The sequence below is a fragment of the Plecotus auritus genome, assembly GCF_963455305.1.
Source record: "Plecotus auritus genome assembly, chromosome: 9".
Taxonomy (NCBI): Eukaryota; Metazoa; Chordata; class Mammalia; order Chiroptera; family Vespertilionidae; genus Plecotus; species Plecotus auritus.
In genome coordinates this window covers 108890951-108909847 of record NC_137783.1, presented here as the reverse complement: position 1 = coordinate 108909847, position 18897 = coordinate 108890951, and the positions used below count along the sequence as shown (strand labels likewise).

General features: G+C 53.2%; 1 protein-coding gene across 3 annotated transcripts in view; it reads left to right on the top strand.

Annotated features, from left to right (window-relative positions):
- Positions 1-203: 203 nt before the first annotated feature.
- DGAT2 (diacylglycerol O-acyltransferase 2) overlaps positions 204-18897 on the top strand; it is a 32740-nt gene continuing 14046 nt past the window's right edge. For 2 of the 3 annotated variants that reach the window (XM_080642273.1, XM_080642274.1), the window contains exons 1-2: positions 236-518; positions 15638-15766. In XM_080642273.1, the coding sequence (XP_080498399.1) occupies positions 479-518; positions 15638-15766 (169 nt within the window). In that variant the 5' untranslated portion in view covers positions 236-478. Of the gene's footprint in view, positions 519-15637; positions 15767-18897 lie in introns of all 3 variants that reach the window. The other variant, XM_080642275.1, reaches the window with a different exon arrangement.

Here is an 18897-nt window from a genome sequence, read left to right as displayed (position 1 = left end):
ACCAGGCGCACCTTCTGCAAGGAGGATCCAACCTCCACGCTCCCCCACCCCCGCTACCTCCACACCGCGCTCCCCAGGCCTGTCGCCTCACCCGCGCAAAGCAGGGGTCCCCGCGGAGCCACGCTCCCGGTCCCCCCACCCCCAGCCAGTGGGGCGGCGTGGGTTGGAACGCCGGCCCCGCCTCGCCCCGCCCGCCTCGGCCCCGCCCCGTTGTGAGGTTATAAAACGCAGAGCTCGAGTGGCGACCCGAGTGGCCACGGCTAGGGCCTCGCGTTCCACTGCTGCTCTGACTGACACGGGCCGCGCTCCGCCAGCGCCCCCAGTCTCCCCAGCTCCCCGTGCTGTAGCCGCGCCGGCGTCCGCGCGGTCCCCGGGCTCCCGTGCTCGGCGCGAAGCCCTGGCCCCGGCGGCCGGGGCATGGCCAGGGGCGCGGGGTAAGGCGGCTTCCCGCAAGGCCGTTACCTGTACCGGCTTCAGCATGAAGACCCTCATAGCCGCCTACTCCGGGGTCCTGCGAGGTGAGCACCGGCCGGGCTGCCCGTAGTGAGAGCTCTGATGGCGGGTCTGTGCTGTCGTGTGAGGGGGCTTGCTGATGGGGTGAGAGTCTGGGAGATAAGCTTGTCACCACCTAGGTCTGCAGGGCCTTTCGCGCTTTCGTCCTGGGGTTATGAAGCTGCAAGAAGGTTTTCAGGAAAAGCTGTAATGAAGGGCTCTAAGGCGAGCAGGAGCGTGTTCTTACAATGAGGTTATGCTGCGAAGAACGGGCCACTGTGCAGGTTAAGGTCCCAACCCCTTTTCTTTGGGGAAAGCTTGTCGCCCCAACCCCCTCATATCATCTAGGTCTGGGTTGAGGGAAGAAAAATGGTTACCTAGTCTGATCCATGTATCCTGGCATGGTAGTCCACTCTGGGTTCATTCTCCACGCTAGCATTCATCAATATTTCAATATTTGCAACCTCTGTTACATCCCTTTCCTTCCCCCAGCTTGTTTTTCTCATCTGTGATACAGGGGTGATATTTGACAACTCATCTCCAGCCCCTGCATTGTTGGTGGCCCCTGGCAGTTCCCTCCCTCAATCCTCACCAGGCAGAGCAAGGGAGAGAGACTGGATGGGGCAGAGTGGCAAGAGTTTTGCAATCCCCTCGACACAGCCACCAGAGAACATGCCTGACTGGGGCAGGTGTGCCCACACTGTCCTCTATCCAACACCCATCCACCAGGCAAGGCTCTGGGGCCCAGTCAAAAGCAACTATGAGCCTGGCATCTTAGAAAGTGGGGTGGAGGACCCGGGTGCCCTCCAGTGTGGCCCATGCCCCTGGAACTGAATCAGGGTCAGAGTTGAGATCAAACTCCAGAACTTTTCCCCCTCAAGGAAGAGCATCCCTTCCGCCTCCCACATCACCCTCCCCCACCCCATAGCTGGAGACACTTGCCCAAGGTTTCCTTAATACCTTGGCCATGGGATTAAACACAAACCCGGGAGACCCGGGGAAGTCCTCACAGCTGTCCTGGTCTGAGTGTCTGTCTTGCTTGAATCCAACCTCCCTCCCTCCCCCTAAGTCTATTCTGCTGAACCTGTCCTACTTAGGGTTTTTCTTTAGTAACTAACAATTGTTTACTCCACCCAGCTTCATTATAAAAGTAAAACATGGTAATTATTGGAATTTTGAAAAGTATAAAACAGAATGAAAATAAAAATTGCTGGTATTGACTACCCAAAGATAGCATTCTATTGCCATTTTAGTATATTCTTTATAATTTTATTTATATATATTGTATAAAGTTGAGGGCATGCTATAGATATAGTTCTGAATCCTGTTTTCTCCCTCTTGATGTTCCATCATGAGTGATTTCCTTCTGTTATTCAAAATCACTTGTAATATTCTAATGGCTGTATCACAGTTTAACCGTGTCCTGGCATTGTTGTTCTCTGTGTGACTGTTGCTATGTCTGCCCCTATTGGTTTGGGTGCTGTTTGCCCTTGGAGAAGTCCTGAGCCGCTGTCGCCATCTCGGGAGGCAAGCCGCCTGAGCTGCCCCAGGCATCTGGCCCAACAGCCCCTGACAGCCCCTTCTCTCACTTAAGAACGCTGGTCTGTTCACTGTGCCCTCTGAAGGCTCCTAAGAAGAGAAGAACAGGACTTATCCATATTCATGCTTTTAAAAACCCGTTTGTCTCTCAGAGGCATGGGCCAGGGATGCTCTCTGTGCTAGTCCTTCCTGGTGCCCCCCTTCCCTCACCTCTGCTGTCTATAGGCTGGGAGCTGTATCTTCCAGGAGCCAGTGACCCTGACTCTCATGGTTTGGACCTAGAGTTTGTTATTTAGGAGGACGTCTAGGGAAGGATTTTGACCAAGTGACTTAATATCATATCAGGAGCATTTCCCCATGTTGTTATCAGATCTTGAAAACATTTTTGTTTAATTGGCTGCAAAGAATTCCATCATGGGATATAGCAAGGGCTGGTATGAAATGCAAACCAATCATTTTAGCTCTGGATCTGCTTTGGTGAAAGACTGGGTGGGGTCGGGGAGGGTGCTGAAGCAAATTTTGTGTTATCTGGGCATCTCCATTAGACCTGCTTTCTACATCCTTGGTCTTTGACAACACTCCCCAGTGGCCTGCTTTGCCTCTGTAAATAAGGTTCCACTGTTGTGAGGCGGTGAACACCCTGTTAGTGGCCGTATTCAAGGAGAGACCATGGATTCTGTGAAGGGAAGTCCTGCAAGGGGTGAGAGATTGAAATAGATTCCTTGGTGTCTGGTTTCTTGGCCAAAAGGAAAGTAGTGCTGCTGTGGGAGCATGGGTACGTGGGTGTCTGTTTAGGGGGTGGGGGGAGTGTGTGTTGATAGCTTTTCATCTGAAGGACTGTTCTGTGCCTGGGTGGAGGCTGCAGAGTTGGTCTCATTTGCATCTCTTCCTTTGCTCCTGGACGGGAGGCTCTTCAGGTGAGAGACCTCTGATGCCTGCCTATATCTCCAGGGTTCGACCCATGACCCAGCATGAGATGGTGGCAGCTCTAGTAAAATTCTAAGCTGATTTGTTTTGTGTGGCTCCAAAGAGCAAGACCAGGAACAGAGGGACTAGGGGGGCAGGTTTTGATATAATGGAGGAATTCTTTCTAACAGCTGTTGAAGACTGCAACAGGCTTAGTGTGGGTGAAGGTGGAGCTCCCCATCACTGGGAGGATGCAAGCGGGCACTTGGTGGGGAATAAAACTAAGGCTGGATTGTTGGGGGATAACTCTAGAACTGACGGTTGATAGTTACCTAACCCAGTCAAAAATTATGACATGAGAACATCATTCATATTCCCCTCTCCTCTTTTTTTGTAGCTTTCCCCCTGCCCTGTCCCACTTCTCCAACTGCACAGAGGCCAGTTTGGGGTTATCTGTGCTACCAAGGGCTCATCTGGGCTGGGAAAGAAGGACCAAGAGGAATATTTATTAGCAGGTTGGGTGAGTCAGTAACCAGTGTGGAAATCCTGCCCCACCCCCATCCTCCCACCTCCAAATTCAGCAGCAATGCTTGAGTCATAAAATCATAGTTATTTGTTAACACTGGATCTGGCCCAGCCCTTATGCTACCAATGGGGCACTGAGGGCCCCAGAGAGAAGCCTGTGGTCCAGAGTTATCAAAGCCAGGGTTAGAACCCAGATCTACTTCCCAGGCTGTGACTTGCTTCCTGAAGCCAAGAGAGAAGTACAGTGAGGCGGCAAAGGGCTGCGCACAGGGCTCTGGCCGCTGTAGGTGCAGCAGCTTCCAGCTTTCATGATGTGGTGGCAGATCACACCGCCCAGGCTTTTTGAGGAAGCCCTCCCACCCCAGCTTGCTCTGATGGCTAGAGACAGCCCCAGCCCCAGCACTTTGATGCCAGGTGAGCTGACAGTTGCCCCACATCCTTGTGGCCATGAAGCCCCACGTGAGCAGCTCCACTGCTTCATGACCTCATTCCTACCCTGTCGTGTGCCGGAACTGCTCGTGTCTTCCCGTTCCCGCAGCATTCCCCCAATTCAGTCCTATCTGGCTCGGGTTTTTTGTTTGTTTGTTTGTTTTGTTTTTTAATATATATCTTTTTAATTGAATTCAGAGAAGAAGGGAGAGGGAGAGAGAGATAGAAACAGCAATGATGAGAGAGAATCATTGATCGGCTGCCTCCTGCACTGCATGCCCCACACTGGGGATGGAGCCCATGACCTGGGCATGTGCCCTTGACTGGAATCGAACCCAGGACCCTTCATTCCACAGGCCGACGCTTTATCTACTAAGCCAAACCAGCTAGGGCTTGCTCAGGGTTTTTGTGTGCTGCCCTTCTGCCCAGATCTTTGCATGCCTGGCTTCTGATCAGTCTCCTCTCAGAGGCCTTTTCTGACCATACCATCTTGGGAGTCACCGCAACTTGTTTTATTTTTTTTATAATCTTTTTCATTACCTCAATTATCATGTGGACTTAACTGTGTAGGTCATTGTCTCCCCCATAAGAATGTCAGCGCCTGGGGAACAGGGACCTTGTCTGTCTTTCTTAGTGTTGTGTCCTCGGCATTAGCACAATGCCTGGCATGTGGTAGGTGCTCAGAAAATATTTGTTGAATGAATGAATCATTAATGGGCCCTCAGCTCTCTTGAGAGCTGCCCTGTTCCTGTTGGCAGGAAGCTCTGCTTTTAGCCTCAGTATGGTTCCTTGCTCTATCCTCAGGCCTCCTCTTTGTCGGCCTGTGCTGGGGCTATAGCTCTCCCCTGCCCTGGAGACACCCACAATCTCATGAGAAGCCTGATCTAAGGCTGAATGTAAAGTAGGTAGAGCCAGCTTGCCATGGTCCCCCTCATTGCTTCCAGGGCTTAGAAGCCAAAGAGCTAGAATCCCAGCCCTGGCTTCCCCCTGGGATGTGACTGGCAGCTTACTTCTCTTCTGGGGATCTCACTCCCCCTATAATAGAGGATCAGAAATCTGAAGCTCTCAAGGAAGTGAGAGTTTGAGTGAGCGTGGATGGTAAGTGCTTTGTAAACCAACTTGTGACTCTCAAGTTAGTCCTTGTCTATCCTGTGTGACTGTGTGCGTGCAACAGGCCCCCAGCACTATGGAGAGTAGCAGGCTCTGCTCGGGGCATCCAGGAAGCTTCACCATGGTGGGGACTGTTCGGTTTATTGATGGAGCACCTCTGTGCATTAGACTCTGTACTGCATACAGGTCAGTCAGCCCTGGTCTCTGCCTTTGAGGAAGTGAGACTGGGGGGGAAGGGGGGATGTACACAAGATGACTACACAGCGGCAGGGAAGGGAGCAAGGGGAACTGGGAGGCCTGAATGTGAGGGTGGGGCAGCTAAATCATCTTGGGGCCAGGGAAGGCTTTCTGGAAGAGGACATTCAGTCTGTATACTGAAAGATGAATAGGCATTAGCAAGGCAGGAAAAAACATTCAGGAACCGGTATAAACAGAGCATGAGATTTGGGTGGGAGTGGCAGTCTCACTGCAAGGCCTCCAAGTCACCAACCTGGGCTGAAGCCCTGGTGTGTATGCTAAGAGGTTGAGACCCGAGACCCAGACCCATCTCCAGGCCTGGGGTGGCTCACCTACACCCTTGGCGGGGGGCGGGGGTGTTTGCAGGTGGGGGGAGCCTGGTGCACTCAGTTTCTTGGCCTCTACCACTTCTGGGGGCTCCTGATATGGAGCTGCTGCTAGTATAGACTTGAGGGCCTGGCGTTTGGAGTCAGGCTTGACACCTTCTCGACTCTTAGTCTCTTCATCTACAAAATGGGCAAAAGCATCATAATAGTATCTGCCCAGGTTATGCTGCAGACCCAAGGAAGCTGAACTGACAAACCATCTGGGCAAATCAACAGAAGCAGAAAATGTGAATTCCTTTTATTATTAGAGTACATTTAACAACCCTGAGCAAAGGACCAGGAGTCTCACCCTGCATCTGCTTCCCCTGTGAACTTGGGCGAGACCCTGCCCTCTTGGAACATGGACCTCCTCACCTGTACAGTGAGGAGGGCTGGCTGAAGTGGGTCCCCTCACATTCATTCCAGATCTGCTGCAGAAATGTGATTCCAGTCCTGTCCCTAAATGCTGCGGGGCTCTGTTCTCAATTTGTCCCTGTAAAAAATGGACTCATGTCCTGCGTGGGGCCAGGTAAAGTGCCCCAGAAGAATTTAGCTCCCCACGCTTACTCATGCGTTGTGAAAGGAGCTTATTTTGAGGACTCCTTGGTGATGTACCTACAGGCTGGTGGTGTTGTCATGGCAACCCTCCTACTTCAGTAGCTATTTATTTTAATGTGTCAGAATGTGGGGGTGGAGAAAGCGGGCCATTGGGGTCCTCATCAATCACCCTGATGGTCCTGTTTATCATTCCAAAGTGTTAGGAACATGGCATCCTAAGAGCCCCACTTCCTTGACCTCTCCTCCCAGGACTTTCCCTACTTCCTGAAAACCAAATACTTAAAAATTCAGGTCTCCAGAGTAGCCCAAGAAGGGGCTTGTAGTCTCTTAGGGAGGCCTCTTGTTGATAAAAATTCAGTGGTAGAGTCTAGCAGAGCACAGAAGGTCCAGGTTGTAAGGACCTCAGATTTCAGCTGATCTCACCTAAAGTCCTAATTTAGTGCCAGTGAGGAAACTGAGACCTAGGATTGGAGGAGGCCCAGGGTCCCTGCATCTGAGGAGACTCGGGATGCTGGCTCCCTGCCTATATTCTACACAGGAGGCCCTGAGAACCAACAAGCAGGAATCCATTGAGCCCAGGCGGGGGTCCTGGTAGCCAAGCCAGTAGCTTCCCAGCCAACACACCCCCACAGCTGTGTGTTGGCTTTCCCCTTGGGCTGGATATTCCAATGGCCCTGTTGTACTGACCCCTCATTTGCAAACCAGAACTCTTAAAGTGGGAATTATTAGTTTTTCCAGAAAAGAACTCGCCAGTGTGTCAGGACCGGGTAAACAGCTGGCTAGTGGCCATGGGGCCCTTAGGCACCAGCTGCAGTGGGTGGGAGGAAGGGGAGGAGTGGGCCACAATCTTCCTGGCCTTCAGGCTGGTGTCCAGAGCTCCTTGCCTGGCATTCCTGGTCCTTCATGGCTCCCTCTTCACTTTCTCACCTAGACTCACACACTCTCACACTCTTCTTGCTCCAGCCTGGCTGAGCTACTTGCAGTTAATTCCTTAAACCTATGCTCTCTCCCTTCCAGGCCTTTGCACATACCATTTGCAGGACCAGTACTCAGGGTCCTGACCCTGCACCTCCTGTCAGCCTGGCAAACTCTTACTCAAACTTTACATCTCACCTGCCCCATCACTTCCTCCAGGATGTCCGCCAGGGTGGCCCTGACTTACTCTTTGTGCCTAGTTAGTCATAGCCCTGTCTCCTGGGGCTGTCATAGCTGGGGTAGGTGGCCCTGCGGCAGAGCTCAGCCTCCAGCAGATGTCCCAGAAGCAGAGGCAGGGTCTGCAGCACTCTGGTGCAGAACCTGGCATGTAAAGGGTACTTAGAAAGCACTTGTTGAATGAATGTTAATGTTTGGGTTCCACCCCTCTCTTCCTCCCTCTAGAGCCTTCCACTGCTACCCTGCCTTTAATACCCCCCCACCCGCTCCAGCTGGAGACCTTTCCCTCCTAATTCCCCAGAAAGTTCCACGTGACCCTCTGTCATGGCCCAGGCCAGTTAGCTGTGGACTGGGCTTATCTCTGTTCTTGTCCAGGCCCTTATTGTTCATCTCAGTCCCGGTGAGCATCCAGTCACTCAGCCAACATAGATTGAGCACCTGCTCTGCGCCCAGCACAGGGATCCAGATAAATAAGACATGGTCCCTGCAAACAAATGCGCACTCTTTCTCCTAATGAGAAGGGCTGAGTAGAAGGGTGAGATGGGGCATGTGGGGTGGGTCAGCCCCCAATAGCAAGGAAGGTCTCTAAGGGGCCAGCACTCTGCCTGGCTGGTGCTGAACCAGTGCCCGGACTGGACTTGCAGATGACAGAACTCTACCTTCGTGGAATGCAGGCAAGGCCAAAAGCGTGGGAAGACTTCCTGGTGGGAAGGAATGTCTGGCTGAACATGTGAGATGCAGAATGGGGACAGTTTCATGGGCAAGTCTTGCAGAAGCCCGGCCCTGGACTCAGATTCTAAAATAATAGGCATGACCCTCCAGAGTCACGACTGACTCATCATCACATGTGAAGTCCCACTGAAAGCTACCTGGGGCCTGGAAGGGAGCTTGCCTTTGACCTTGAAGATGTGCTATCTCTTTGGCATGTGGCCTAGCTTCTGGGACCTCCCTGGGGCTATAAGGGTCATCAGGGCTCTTGTATGTCCACCCTCTGCCTCCATGCAGACTTGCACCCAGTTCTTTAAAGTAGCTTGGGGTGACTTCCTCGCATTCTATTTGGCAGCTGGTGGCCCAGGGCAGAGCTTAGGTCCAGGTGGGCCCCCAAGGCATGGTCACCTGGCACGTGAGCAGGATGATTTCCCACTCACAGAGCCCCAGAGGCTGTTCACATCTCTGTGACCTCACTGGCATCTTCCTAGGTCTGTAACAGAATGCCACACACTGTTTGGGCCTTTTCCGTAAGTTGTTTGGATTCTTCACAACAATCCTGGATCATAACTAAGGAGGACACTGAGTCTCAGACAGGGGCAGGGACTTTCAGGATCTCCCAGTAGGTCAGAGGTCAGAGCCAGGGTTTGCATTCCAAGTCTGCTGATGCCAGCACCGCAGCTCCAAAGCAGGACAGGGGTTGCTGTACCCATTAGACAGGAGAGGACACCAAGGCTCACTTATTAATTACCCGGCATTCACATGAAGCTCTTGCCTGTACATTATCTCATTTAATTCTCACAACAGTCTGCCGAGGTAGGTATTAGCTCCACTGTACAGATGAGGAAACTGAGGCTTGCACAGGAAATGACTCACGAAAGCTTTGCTTCCTGCGAGTTAGGGCCCAGATCCTCCTGATGCCCAGCTTCCTGTCCATTGCATCTTCCCAGGCCGGTGTGAGGGACCCCCTCCCCAGACTTCGGTATGGAAGGTGGGTGGAGGAAGCAGTGTGGGCTGTCCGTAGACATGACCTTGTTCTCCTACCTCTGAATGGAGGCTGGCTGTGCTCAGAGTCTCCTCTCCACCGGTCAGAGGGTCCTCTCACTCCTCTCTCTAGCCCATTACCCCCAGATTACTTCTCTTCATAGCTCACTGCCTGACACTACATCACACCTTTATGAGTAGGTGCTTTATCTCCCCCTCAGCAAAACTTAAGGCCCTAACAGGCGAGACTTCCTCTGCTGTGTTCACTGCTGCTTCCTCGGTGACTAGGACAGTGCTCGGCACCTCCTCAGTGCTCCCGGCTTCAGTCTTGTCTCTGGCCCCATCCATCTCCTCAAGCAGCCATTTTTTACCACTCTAGCCCTTTCTGACTTCTCTATCCTCCACTTCATTTGGGATAAACATGAGCCCCCATTCCTGGGTCCTAGGACATTCTGTTTGGGCCTGACTCTTTACAACTCCCTCTGAGTCTGTTCTGGCAGTTGACCCTAACCGCTCTCCTCCTCTTTGCCTCCCAGACTTGTTTTGGAGCTCCGCAGGGGCTCATTGTCTCCTAGAGCCTCCCTGTCACCACCCTCGCTCTGTTTTCCCTCTTCATAGTCCACAACTTTGTGTTTGCTCATTGTTAATACCCCTTCCCGCTCTGATCGCTGAAGGAAGCAAAGACAGTAGCTATCATTCAATCACCTAACAAGTGCCAAATGCACCTCACATGCATTTTCTTCACTTAGTCTTCCCAACAGCCCCATGGGTTGGGATTATTGTCCTCATTTAGCAGATGGGAAAACAAACAGAGAGAGGCTAAGTGACTGGCCCAAAGTCCCAGAGCCATGCAGGGGCCGAGCTGGCCCAGGGCCCTTTTTCAGATTATGAGGATTAGAGGTTCCAGGGGTGGGCAAACGTTTTGACTCGAGGGCCACAATGGGTTCTTAAACTGGACTGGAGGGCCGGAACAAAAGCATGGATGGAGTGTTTGTGTGAACTAATATAAATTCAAAGTAAAGGAGCGGAGGGGAGAGCAAGAGAACCGAATAGAACAGCCGGATCCGGCCCGCGGACTGTAGTTTGCCCACGGCTGGGTTAGACCCTGCACCCTCCGATTTGTTTGAGAGGAAACCCTGTGTTCATCAGCCCTGGGTGCGCCTCGCTGGTCACTCTGCTATCAGATGTTGAGTGAAGAGTGTTCAGACATACCCACCCCCACCCCAAGCTGAGCCGAGGACTGAGGGCTGTTTGGCCCCACTGCTGTGAGCAGCTCCGGCTTAGCCCTTGCAGCAGCAGCTCAGTTTGTAAGAACCATGGGTGGGGGTGGGTGCTCACATTCCTTGCACAGCCAGTCTACAGGAGAATGTCCCCACTAGACTGGGGCATGGATTGGGCAGAGCAGACAGCCCTCCATTGCCTGGGGGTGTGTCCCTGAAGTCCGAGTGTGGACTGGCTTGGTTTGGGGACCAGCCCTCAACAGCATGGCATCGTGGAAATGAGGGACTCAGAGCCCAAATGCCTGCCTTGAGTCCTGGCTCCCTTATCTCCTGACCTTAAGCAAATGGGTTAACCTCTTTTGCTTCACCTTACTTCAGTTTCCTTCTCTGTGAAATGGGGTTCCTGCCTTGTCTGCCTTCCTGGGGAGTGCTGTGGACAGGGAAGCCCCTTACATATATGAGGGGAGGGGATTCCGGGTGCGAGAGAGCTGCTCTGGGCCTCTCTGGCAGCTCCACGCCCTCTGCCTGAAGCCCAGAGAGGTGAGTGACTTGGCCATCTGCCCTCCCCCAGCCCAGGAGATATGAGCTGCATAAAATAAGCGGTACCTGGGAGCAGCTATTTGAATTGGCTCTTGGGAATTTTTCTTTAGAGTCAGCTTACTCTATGGCCTGCCTTTTCTCCCTCATGAAAAAAGGACATCTCTGTAGGTAGGGCTTCTGTTTCCGTCACAGGTGGAAAACCCATGCTCAGGGAGGGTGAGAAGCTCACTTTCTCTGCCCTCCATCCCATCTCCAGGGCCCTCAGTGATGGGGCTGGAGCAGGCAGCCCAGTCTAACTTGGGCTTCTAGGCCTTCAACCACCTCGGGGGCCTCTGGGTAAGTTCATTCATGTAATAAACCTCTAGGAGCTCCACTGTCACAGGCCCTCCATAGGGCTCTGGGCACACAGATGAGTTAGGTCCCAGCCTGGCACTCAGGCGACACTGGCAGAGGAGGATGGCCACATCAGTAGACACCGGCTGCATTGGACTGGTGCTGAGAGGGTGTTCAGAGCGCCGTGTGCTGAGGGAGGCTGGGGGAGGGGTGCCAAGGGAGCCAATTGGACTTGGGACTTGGGTAGATGCTGAGGCTCCCTGCCAGCCCCACCCAGGACTTGGTGTGAAGGTGGCAGTGGTGGCATCTGATTGCAGCATTGGCATCTAACTAGCTTCTGCTGGACCCCTCCCAGCCACAGCTGGGGCAGAGGAGGTGCTGATAGATGAGCGGTGAGGACTGGCTGAGGCCTGGGGGTGCCCAACTGAAGCCCCACTTCCTATCTGCTAGGCAACTGTACCAAGGCTGTTGCAAGGTGGCAGGCCTCTAGGTGGTATCTTCAGGAGGGTGGACACCAGCGTCCAAGCAGTGAAGAGATTGCAGAGTTCATCCTCCCTACCCCCCTATTAGAGATGGGGAACTGAAGCCCAGAGAGGTGAGGGACTTGGCCATCGTTAACGCGTTGTTGACAGAGCTGGGACTGGAACCCCAAGGCCCACTGCCATTTAACCTGCAGCACAAGATGCCTACTCCTGGCTGCTCTCTGAAGGAAAACAAGTCATTCATTTCCCCTGTCCCCTCCCAGCCTTCCCCCACTTAGTTGTGGGGAGAAGAGAGACGGAACTTGGGGCACCTGTAGCATAGAGACAGGATGCAGTCCTGGAAGTTGGGGCTGAATCGAATCCAACTCTGCCACCCTCGGGTTTAATGACCTTGGCCCTGTCACTTCCCTCAGCCATTTTATCACCATCAAAATGGGAATGATGATGCCAAACTCCCAGGCTTGGTGAGGAGTTGGAGTGCTTTGGAGGCCCCAAAGCTTTATGGGCCATGTGGGCAGCATACCTATCACCCAGCATGACAGGGAGGGAGCCTGGGAGCCCGAGGAGCAGCCAGAACAGAGGCCTGCTTTTCTTCTTGCTCAGCAAACCTTTCTAAGTGTCACTCTGACCAGGCCCTGGGATCCCAGATGTGGATCAGACCCAGGCCTGGCCCTTGTGCAGCTCCCAGTGTGATCGGAGAATGGATTTGTAATCAGCAGTTAGTACGAGGTGAGGGGTGGTAGAGCCCAGAGGGAGGATTCTATTTCTCTGTCTTATTTCTCCATTCAGCTGGCCTCTCCTGACTTTATCTTCAGACAGGTTCTCTCCAGGGGGGCTGGGCAGGGGGCGAGGTTGGCGGGGAGGCGAGGGCGGAGGGTGGACGTGGGTGTAAAATAGCCTGACAGTTCCAAGCTTGCATGGGCCTTAGAGTTTATCATCTCAGTGAAGGAAAGATGACCTCTCGCCAAAGGCTCACCTTATCTGGGTTTTGAAAGAAGAGCTGCCTTGTCTCATTGTCAGGGGGGTCATCAGGTGGGCAAGGCAAGGAGGGGCTTTCTAGACAGAGAAGCAGTGACTTGATATTTCTTAGGCCCACAGGGGGCTTCCACTGGGGCTGGGGCTCAGCATCACGAACAGGCCAGCACCTGGTCTGGGCTCTGTGGTCAGCCAGGTCTGACTCTTGCGGACAGGAGGCAGCTGAGCAGGCCCAGACCTGAGGAACGAACGCAGTGGTAGCTTCCTCCTGGACTCCTACAGGGACACTTGCCATTCCTCAGTGGACTTCGATTTCCCACTTTGTTGCAGAGCTGGCTGTTGGCCATAGTTGGGACAAGGCTGGGTGAGAACAGACTGGATGGTGTGGGGAAAGCTTGGCCCTGACCAACTTGCTGTGGGGCCTGGGGGAGTCTCTTAAGCCCTCTTCTTCCTCTCTGAGTCAGGATTGGACAAGACAGTCCGCAGTTCCTGCACACTGCCCTTATCTAATTGTCAGAGACCTCTAATAGGCCGAGCAGACCCAGGTCTTTTCAGTTGTTTCAATGGGGGGTATGTCATCAATGGGGAATTGTTACATGCTTCTTCCCCCCACAAGCAGGAGAGCTCCAAATGGTGATGAGTGCTGCCAGGTGGGTGGCCCTGACCCAAAGGCAGGGGCTTGACCCCAGCCCTTTCCTTAAGCACTGCTCAAGCTGTTGGCCTTGGGGTCCTGTTTGCAGTAGGAAGTGGCCAAATAAGACAATGACTTATGTCCTTCCCTCTGGTGCCTCCCTCCCCTCCCCTGCCAGCATAGGTGGAGGCCCCCAGCTCCTCCCTCTGCCCTGGCCCCCACCCCAAACCTGCCCTACCTGAGACTTTGGACTGAGGATCTTGCTAAAATGCACATTTTGATTCAGCAGATCCAGGCTGGGGCCCCAGATCCTGCATTTTTAAACAGCTCCCAGACCACACTTTGAGTAGGAAGGTGCTCGAGTCCATTCTGTCTTCTCTCCATCCAGGGCACCCAGGCTGCCCCAGGCCCAGGGCTGGGACTTTTTTCTAGCCCTTAGCCTACTCCTGGCTGCCAGGGCCCCTGCTTCACTTCCTCTGGCCCAGTTCAGGAGGCAGAGCCAGCTGCTAGAGGATGACTTAGAAGGCCAGCCCTTGGACCAAGGGTTCAGGCCTATGCTGGGGCCTCACTTCCCTCCCCCATGTACCTCCCAGGTCCTGAGCACAGCCCACCCTTGGACCGACTGTGTCCCATGGGCACTCAGCACCTGCTATGGGGGGAAGGGAGCTGCCCTGAGCAGGCGGCAGGAATCCTGGATTCCAACCCTGGCTCTGGTGCCTGGATAACCCAGTGCATGTCAGTGCTCCTCTCCTCAGTCTCCCTGGTGGTCCAATTGGACTATTCTAGAGACTCCGAGGGCCCTCAGTCTCCAGGAGGGGTCATCAGGGAAGTATGGAGGTGGAGAAGACCTGTGGTGGTAGGATTTTTATCAAGAGAGGGTGAAGGAGCAGTGATGGGCCAAACCTCTGGAATGCCTCTGTGGCCCAGCCTCTTTAGTTGCTTTAGTGATTTCACATACTGCCACCTCTACCACACGTATGCCTTCGGAGTACTAGATGCTACTGAGCACTCAACACGTATCATATCCTGTCAGGGAGCCCTCATTGTCTTGCCTGGGGTCACAACAGTGAGTGGAATCAAGATCTGAACTGGCGTTTGAGTCCTGCTGGACCAAGCCCCCTCCCTCTAATGACTCAGAGCAGGTAAAGAGGACAGGACTGGTGTGTCTGCCTTGAGTTACCTGTGTTCCTCCTAAAAGTCAAAGCAATTGTTGACTTTCAGCTGATGAGCATTACGTTCCTTTCTAAACTCTACTGTGACCTTGTTGCTCTACAGATTTTGAGGAAATGCAAAGGCTTGAGTTAAGTCCCTAGACCCCCCTCCCTCCCACTCCCAGCAGTAGGCCAGTGTGAAAGGTCATGATAGCCTCAAGGACAAGATGGTGATGTAGTGCCTGGAGCCTTGCCGAGTGGGTGGTTGAAGGAATGTTTGACTACTACCCAGTAGGCACTCAGTGAAGATACTTTGAGCGAGGGGCATGCAGTTGGGGCTCAGCAGACATGGGGTTTGAACTGTTCCACTCCTTTGGTCCAGCTGCTGGAAGGAATGGGGTATGGGTTAGGGAACCTCGCCCATGCCCTCCCCCAGTGCCGCCTCTCTTGCAGTCACCAGGCTTTCTGGCCTCACTGCCCCTCAATCACTGAAGTCCAGGGTGTCACCCTGGGGGCACAGCCACAGAGCCAATTAAGTGAGCATACCTTGCCCTAACTTCCAGGCTTGGCACATGCTTGGCAGTGAACATAATTGCAGCCCTCAGTGTCCCAGGCTGCCTGAGCTCATTGGCCAGCAGGTCCTTTGCAGAAGCAAAGGCTCTGGCCTGATTCCTCTCTGGGCCCCAAGCTTTGAGCACTGAGATGAAGCTGAAAGTGTAAATCCCTCTGGTGGTGCTAGTGGTGGTGATCTTGGTGGTTTTGGGGGTGTGGGCAAGAGGCCTCAGCTCCTTGGAAAGGTATCAGTCCTGGGGATAAGGGTGTGGGGTAGGGATTCAGAGTGCTCAAAGTACAGTTGGAGAGAAAACATTGCAAATTGGATGTTGAACCTCTGTCCTTGGACTCACAGACACAGATAGCAAAGGTTAAATATTTGTACTAGATCCAGATAAAGGATACGCACAGGAGTTTGATGGGGGTGGAGGGAAGGAAGAGAACTGGCAATTATGGAGAGCCTCCCCCAGCCTCTTTGGCTTCCTCATTTGGTCTCCAAAACCCTATGAGGGGACACCATTCCCATTAGGTTTGTATAAACACTGGGGTCCAGGGAGGCATGTGAACAGCCCAGAATTGGTAGCTACTGGGTGGCAGGGCTAGAATTTCAACTCATGTGTGTGTGATTTTGTGGCCCGTGCTCCTCTCACATCTAGCAAGGTGCCTGTGGGAGGCGGGTTGGTGCTGGGGACTCTGAGGCTGGAGAGAAGGGGGGCAGCAGGCTCACGTCTCCCCCCGTCTATTGCAGGCACCGGCTCAAGCATCCTCTCTGCCCTCCAGGATCTCTTCTCCGTTACTTGGCTCAATAGGTCCAAAGTGGAAAAGCAGCTGCAGGTCATCTCGGTGCTACAATGGGTCCTGTCCTTCCTCGTGCTGGGTAAGCTGCGGCTTCGAGGGGGAAGGCAGGCAGGGGCTACCTCCCCAACATAGGTTAGAGCAGGAGCTCTGCTCTGCAGGGATCAGGAAAGAGCATCCTCCTACTTACCACCTTTTGGGTCCCAGATTCAGTGCTCTACCCCTAGGCATGCGGGAGGACTCAGTGAGATTCAGTGGGAGGTGGTGGTATGGTTCCCACTTTACAGATGGGAAATCCAGGTCTCAGAGAAGGTAAGTAACTTGTCCAAAGTCACACAGATTTGAATTCACCTCTATAGGACCCCAAAACCTATGTTTTCCCCATGTGCCACCTGCCTCCAGCAGACATTTTCTGGCAGGTATGTTGCTTTGCCTTTGGGTGCTATGATGTTGGGTTTGAGCCCTGACTTTACCACAAACCAGCTCTGTGCCCTTACGTAGGTTCTGAGCTGTCTGAAAGTTAGTTTCCTCATTTTGAATGTGAGGAAAATGCAGCCCAATTCACATGGCTTTTGTGGAGATTCAAGATAAGGAATGAGAGCAGCTAGTACAGGGCCTGGTCCCAGTGGGCCCTCACTCACCCCCTGCTGAACACAGTCCCCAGCTGCTTTCTGCAGCCCATCCAATGCTCCCTCCTCTCACCACCTCCCACGTCAGTGCTTTGGTCGCTGCTTCTGCAAGTCCTGGTTGATGCCCTCTCTCCCTGGTTGCCATCCAGACCAGGGGCAGGACATCACCGATTGTGTGGGAAGAGGAAAGGCCCCATGCCTGGCGTAGGCCCCACCCTCCCAGCAGCCTCTTCTCTTTCCCAGGCCCCCGTGTCACTAGCATAATAAGTGGCTTTCCCAGCTCACAGGCAGACAAACCTGCTGCAGAGCAGCATGGAGTACATTCCAGCACCTGTGGGCGCGTCCCTGTGGGTGGCCACTCTTCAGGACTGTCCCATCTAATGGGCGTTATCAGGAGTTCCCCTGTCAGCGCTGAGCAACTGTCCTTCCAGGGGCACAGGGGCCTCGGAGACCACATTTCCAGGCAGCTCTGTGCCGCCCCTCCCTCCCTTTGCAGGGCAGAAGAGGGGTGGGACAGAGGTGCTTTTTATCGAGCCCCCAAGTGTACCAGGCACCAGCTCTGTCTTTCCTTGACGTCTCACTTCACGAGTGAGGAAATAGAAACTCACAGAGAGTCAGTGAGACTCTGAAACAGCTGGTCTTCACCTTTACACCCAAGAGTGGACTTTAGGGGGTCCACAAACCCCTAACAGTAAATGCAAAATTATATGTGACAGTTTGTGCATTTTTTTTCTGGGGTGAAAGGCAATTGCTGTCCCCACATTCTTACAGGGACATACGGGCTCAAAAAGAGAAATAACTACTGGTCCAGGGAGTAGAGCCAATTAAACTGCCTCCCTCAGGGCTCAAGCCCCCATCTCGGCCTGCATGCGGCTACTTATTTAGAATCTTAGAGTACAGAGCAGTGTATCCCCTTCACTTTCAGGCAGGAAGTAGGGGTCCAGTGGGGGCAGAGCCTTGCCCAGAATCACAAGAGAAGGAAGTGGGTCCAAGAAAAGACACCATGGACCCGAGCCTCCCAGATCCCTGCCTCTGATGCACCAGCTCCCTTAGTCCCCATTTGCGCGGAGGAGCCATCACTTTCCCTGTTGTTGTGGGTCAGAGCGTGGCTGATAGGGAACTGAGCAGCTGGTAGAACCCCAGCCCACACAGCACGTGACAGTCACTGGCCCCGAGAGCTGTAGGTTTACAATCCATCAAACCCAACCACAGCCCAGAAACCGGCCCAGCATCTTCCCAACGCCCTCGTGTAGGTGGAAGCCACGCCCGGTTGGACGGACAGGTTGGCTGAAATGCTGCTAATTATTGCCCTGAGCACCCCGCCTCTCCCTCCCGCTGCCACCCAACTCTGCTGGCAGAGGCTGCTGTGGCCCCATCGGCCTCCCTCTGGCACAGAGCCACTTGCACCATTTTTCTGTGTAGACTCCTCTGGCATTCTGATCATGGCTGTAAACTTATCTCGATGCTTTTAAATGTGTAATACTAAGTATTGGATTTAAGAGGAAGCCTCTGATATAGAAACCTGAGGATGTTGAAATATAAGTATGCACACATTAAGAAATCAAATTAGATATATAGTAACCCATATGTGCTTTTTATTATTACAGTCAATAGATCTAGCAGCAGGACTAATCATTACTCTGATTCTTAAGTAGTGATGCGAATATGTGATTTTTCAAGATATCCGTACCTGCTATAAATGTGATGAAAACACCTTTGTTTTCTATTGGTGTCACTGTCAACAGCACTGCTAATTCTACTGTGGTCTCTTACATTTGTACATGAAGGAAATACTAAATTTCCATAAGAGATGGGTAAAAATTAAGATGTCCTTTTCCCCCATCCAAGTCCATGAGTCTTTTGATTGGACATGTAACTGTGTGTTAAGTCCTCTTCACACGCCATCTCATGTAATCTTCCCAACACCCTATAAGGAGGTTGAGGGTCAGGGATGGGCGGTGGTCTGTGAGTAGCGGGGCCAGAGTTTCATGGAAGAACATGTTCGTGATCTTCACAGACCCTCTGCTGCCTCTCTGCCCTGCTCACGGGCCTCCGGGTCTCCGGAGCTTCCCTGAGATGCGTGGGGAGGGGGAGTGTGCAGGTGGCCCTGAGCCGTCCACATTGAAGCCAGTGGGGCCTTGAAGCAGTTGTTTTTGTCTCAGGGACCGCAGTGCTGGTTCCTCTGCAGCCCGGTGACCTACAAGGGAAGAGCAGGGAGCCCATTGTTCAGAAAGTAGGATTAGGCTCTGATAAAGGAAGGTCATTCCATGGTTTAGTTCATTTTTGCTCAGTAAGCCTATCCTGTGTTGTTTGCTGGGGCTGGAGAGGTTAATCTGACCCAGTTCCAGCTCCCAAGGAGCTCAGAGGCTCAAGGGCCATCTGCTGGAAGGAGTCTGGTGGGGGAGGCAGACGATGAGTGCTGTGAGAGGGGCTGTGGACACAGGGGAACCAGGGGGAGTGGGACCCCCGCTGAGAAAGTCCAGAACTAGGATACAGTCTCCAGACTCTCCACCTGTTCCCTTTTCCTCCATCCAGGCTGCCTTAGCCCCAGAGTGAGGCTAGTGGGTACGGATTCCCACCTTTG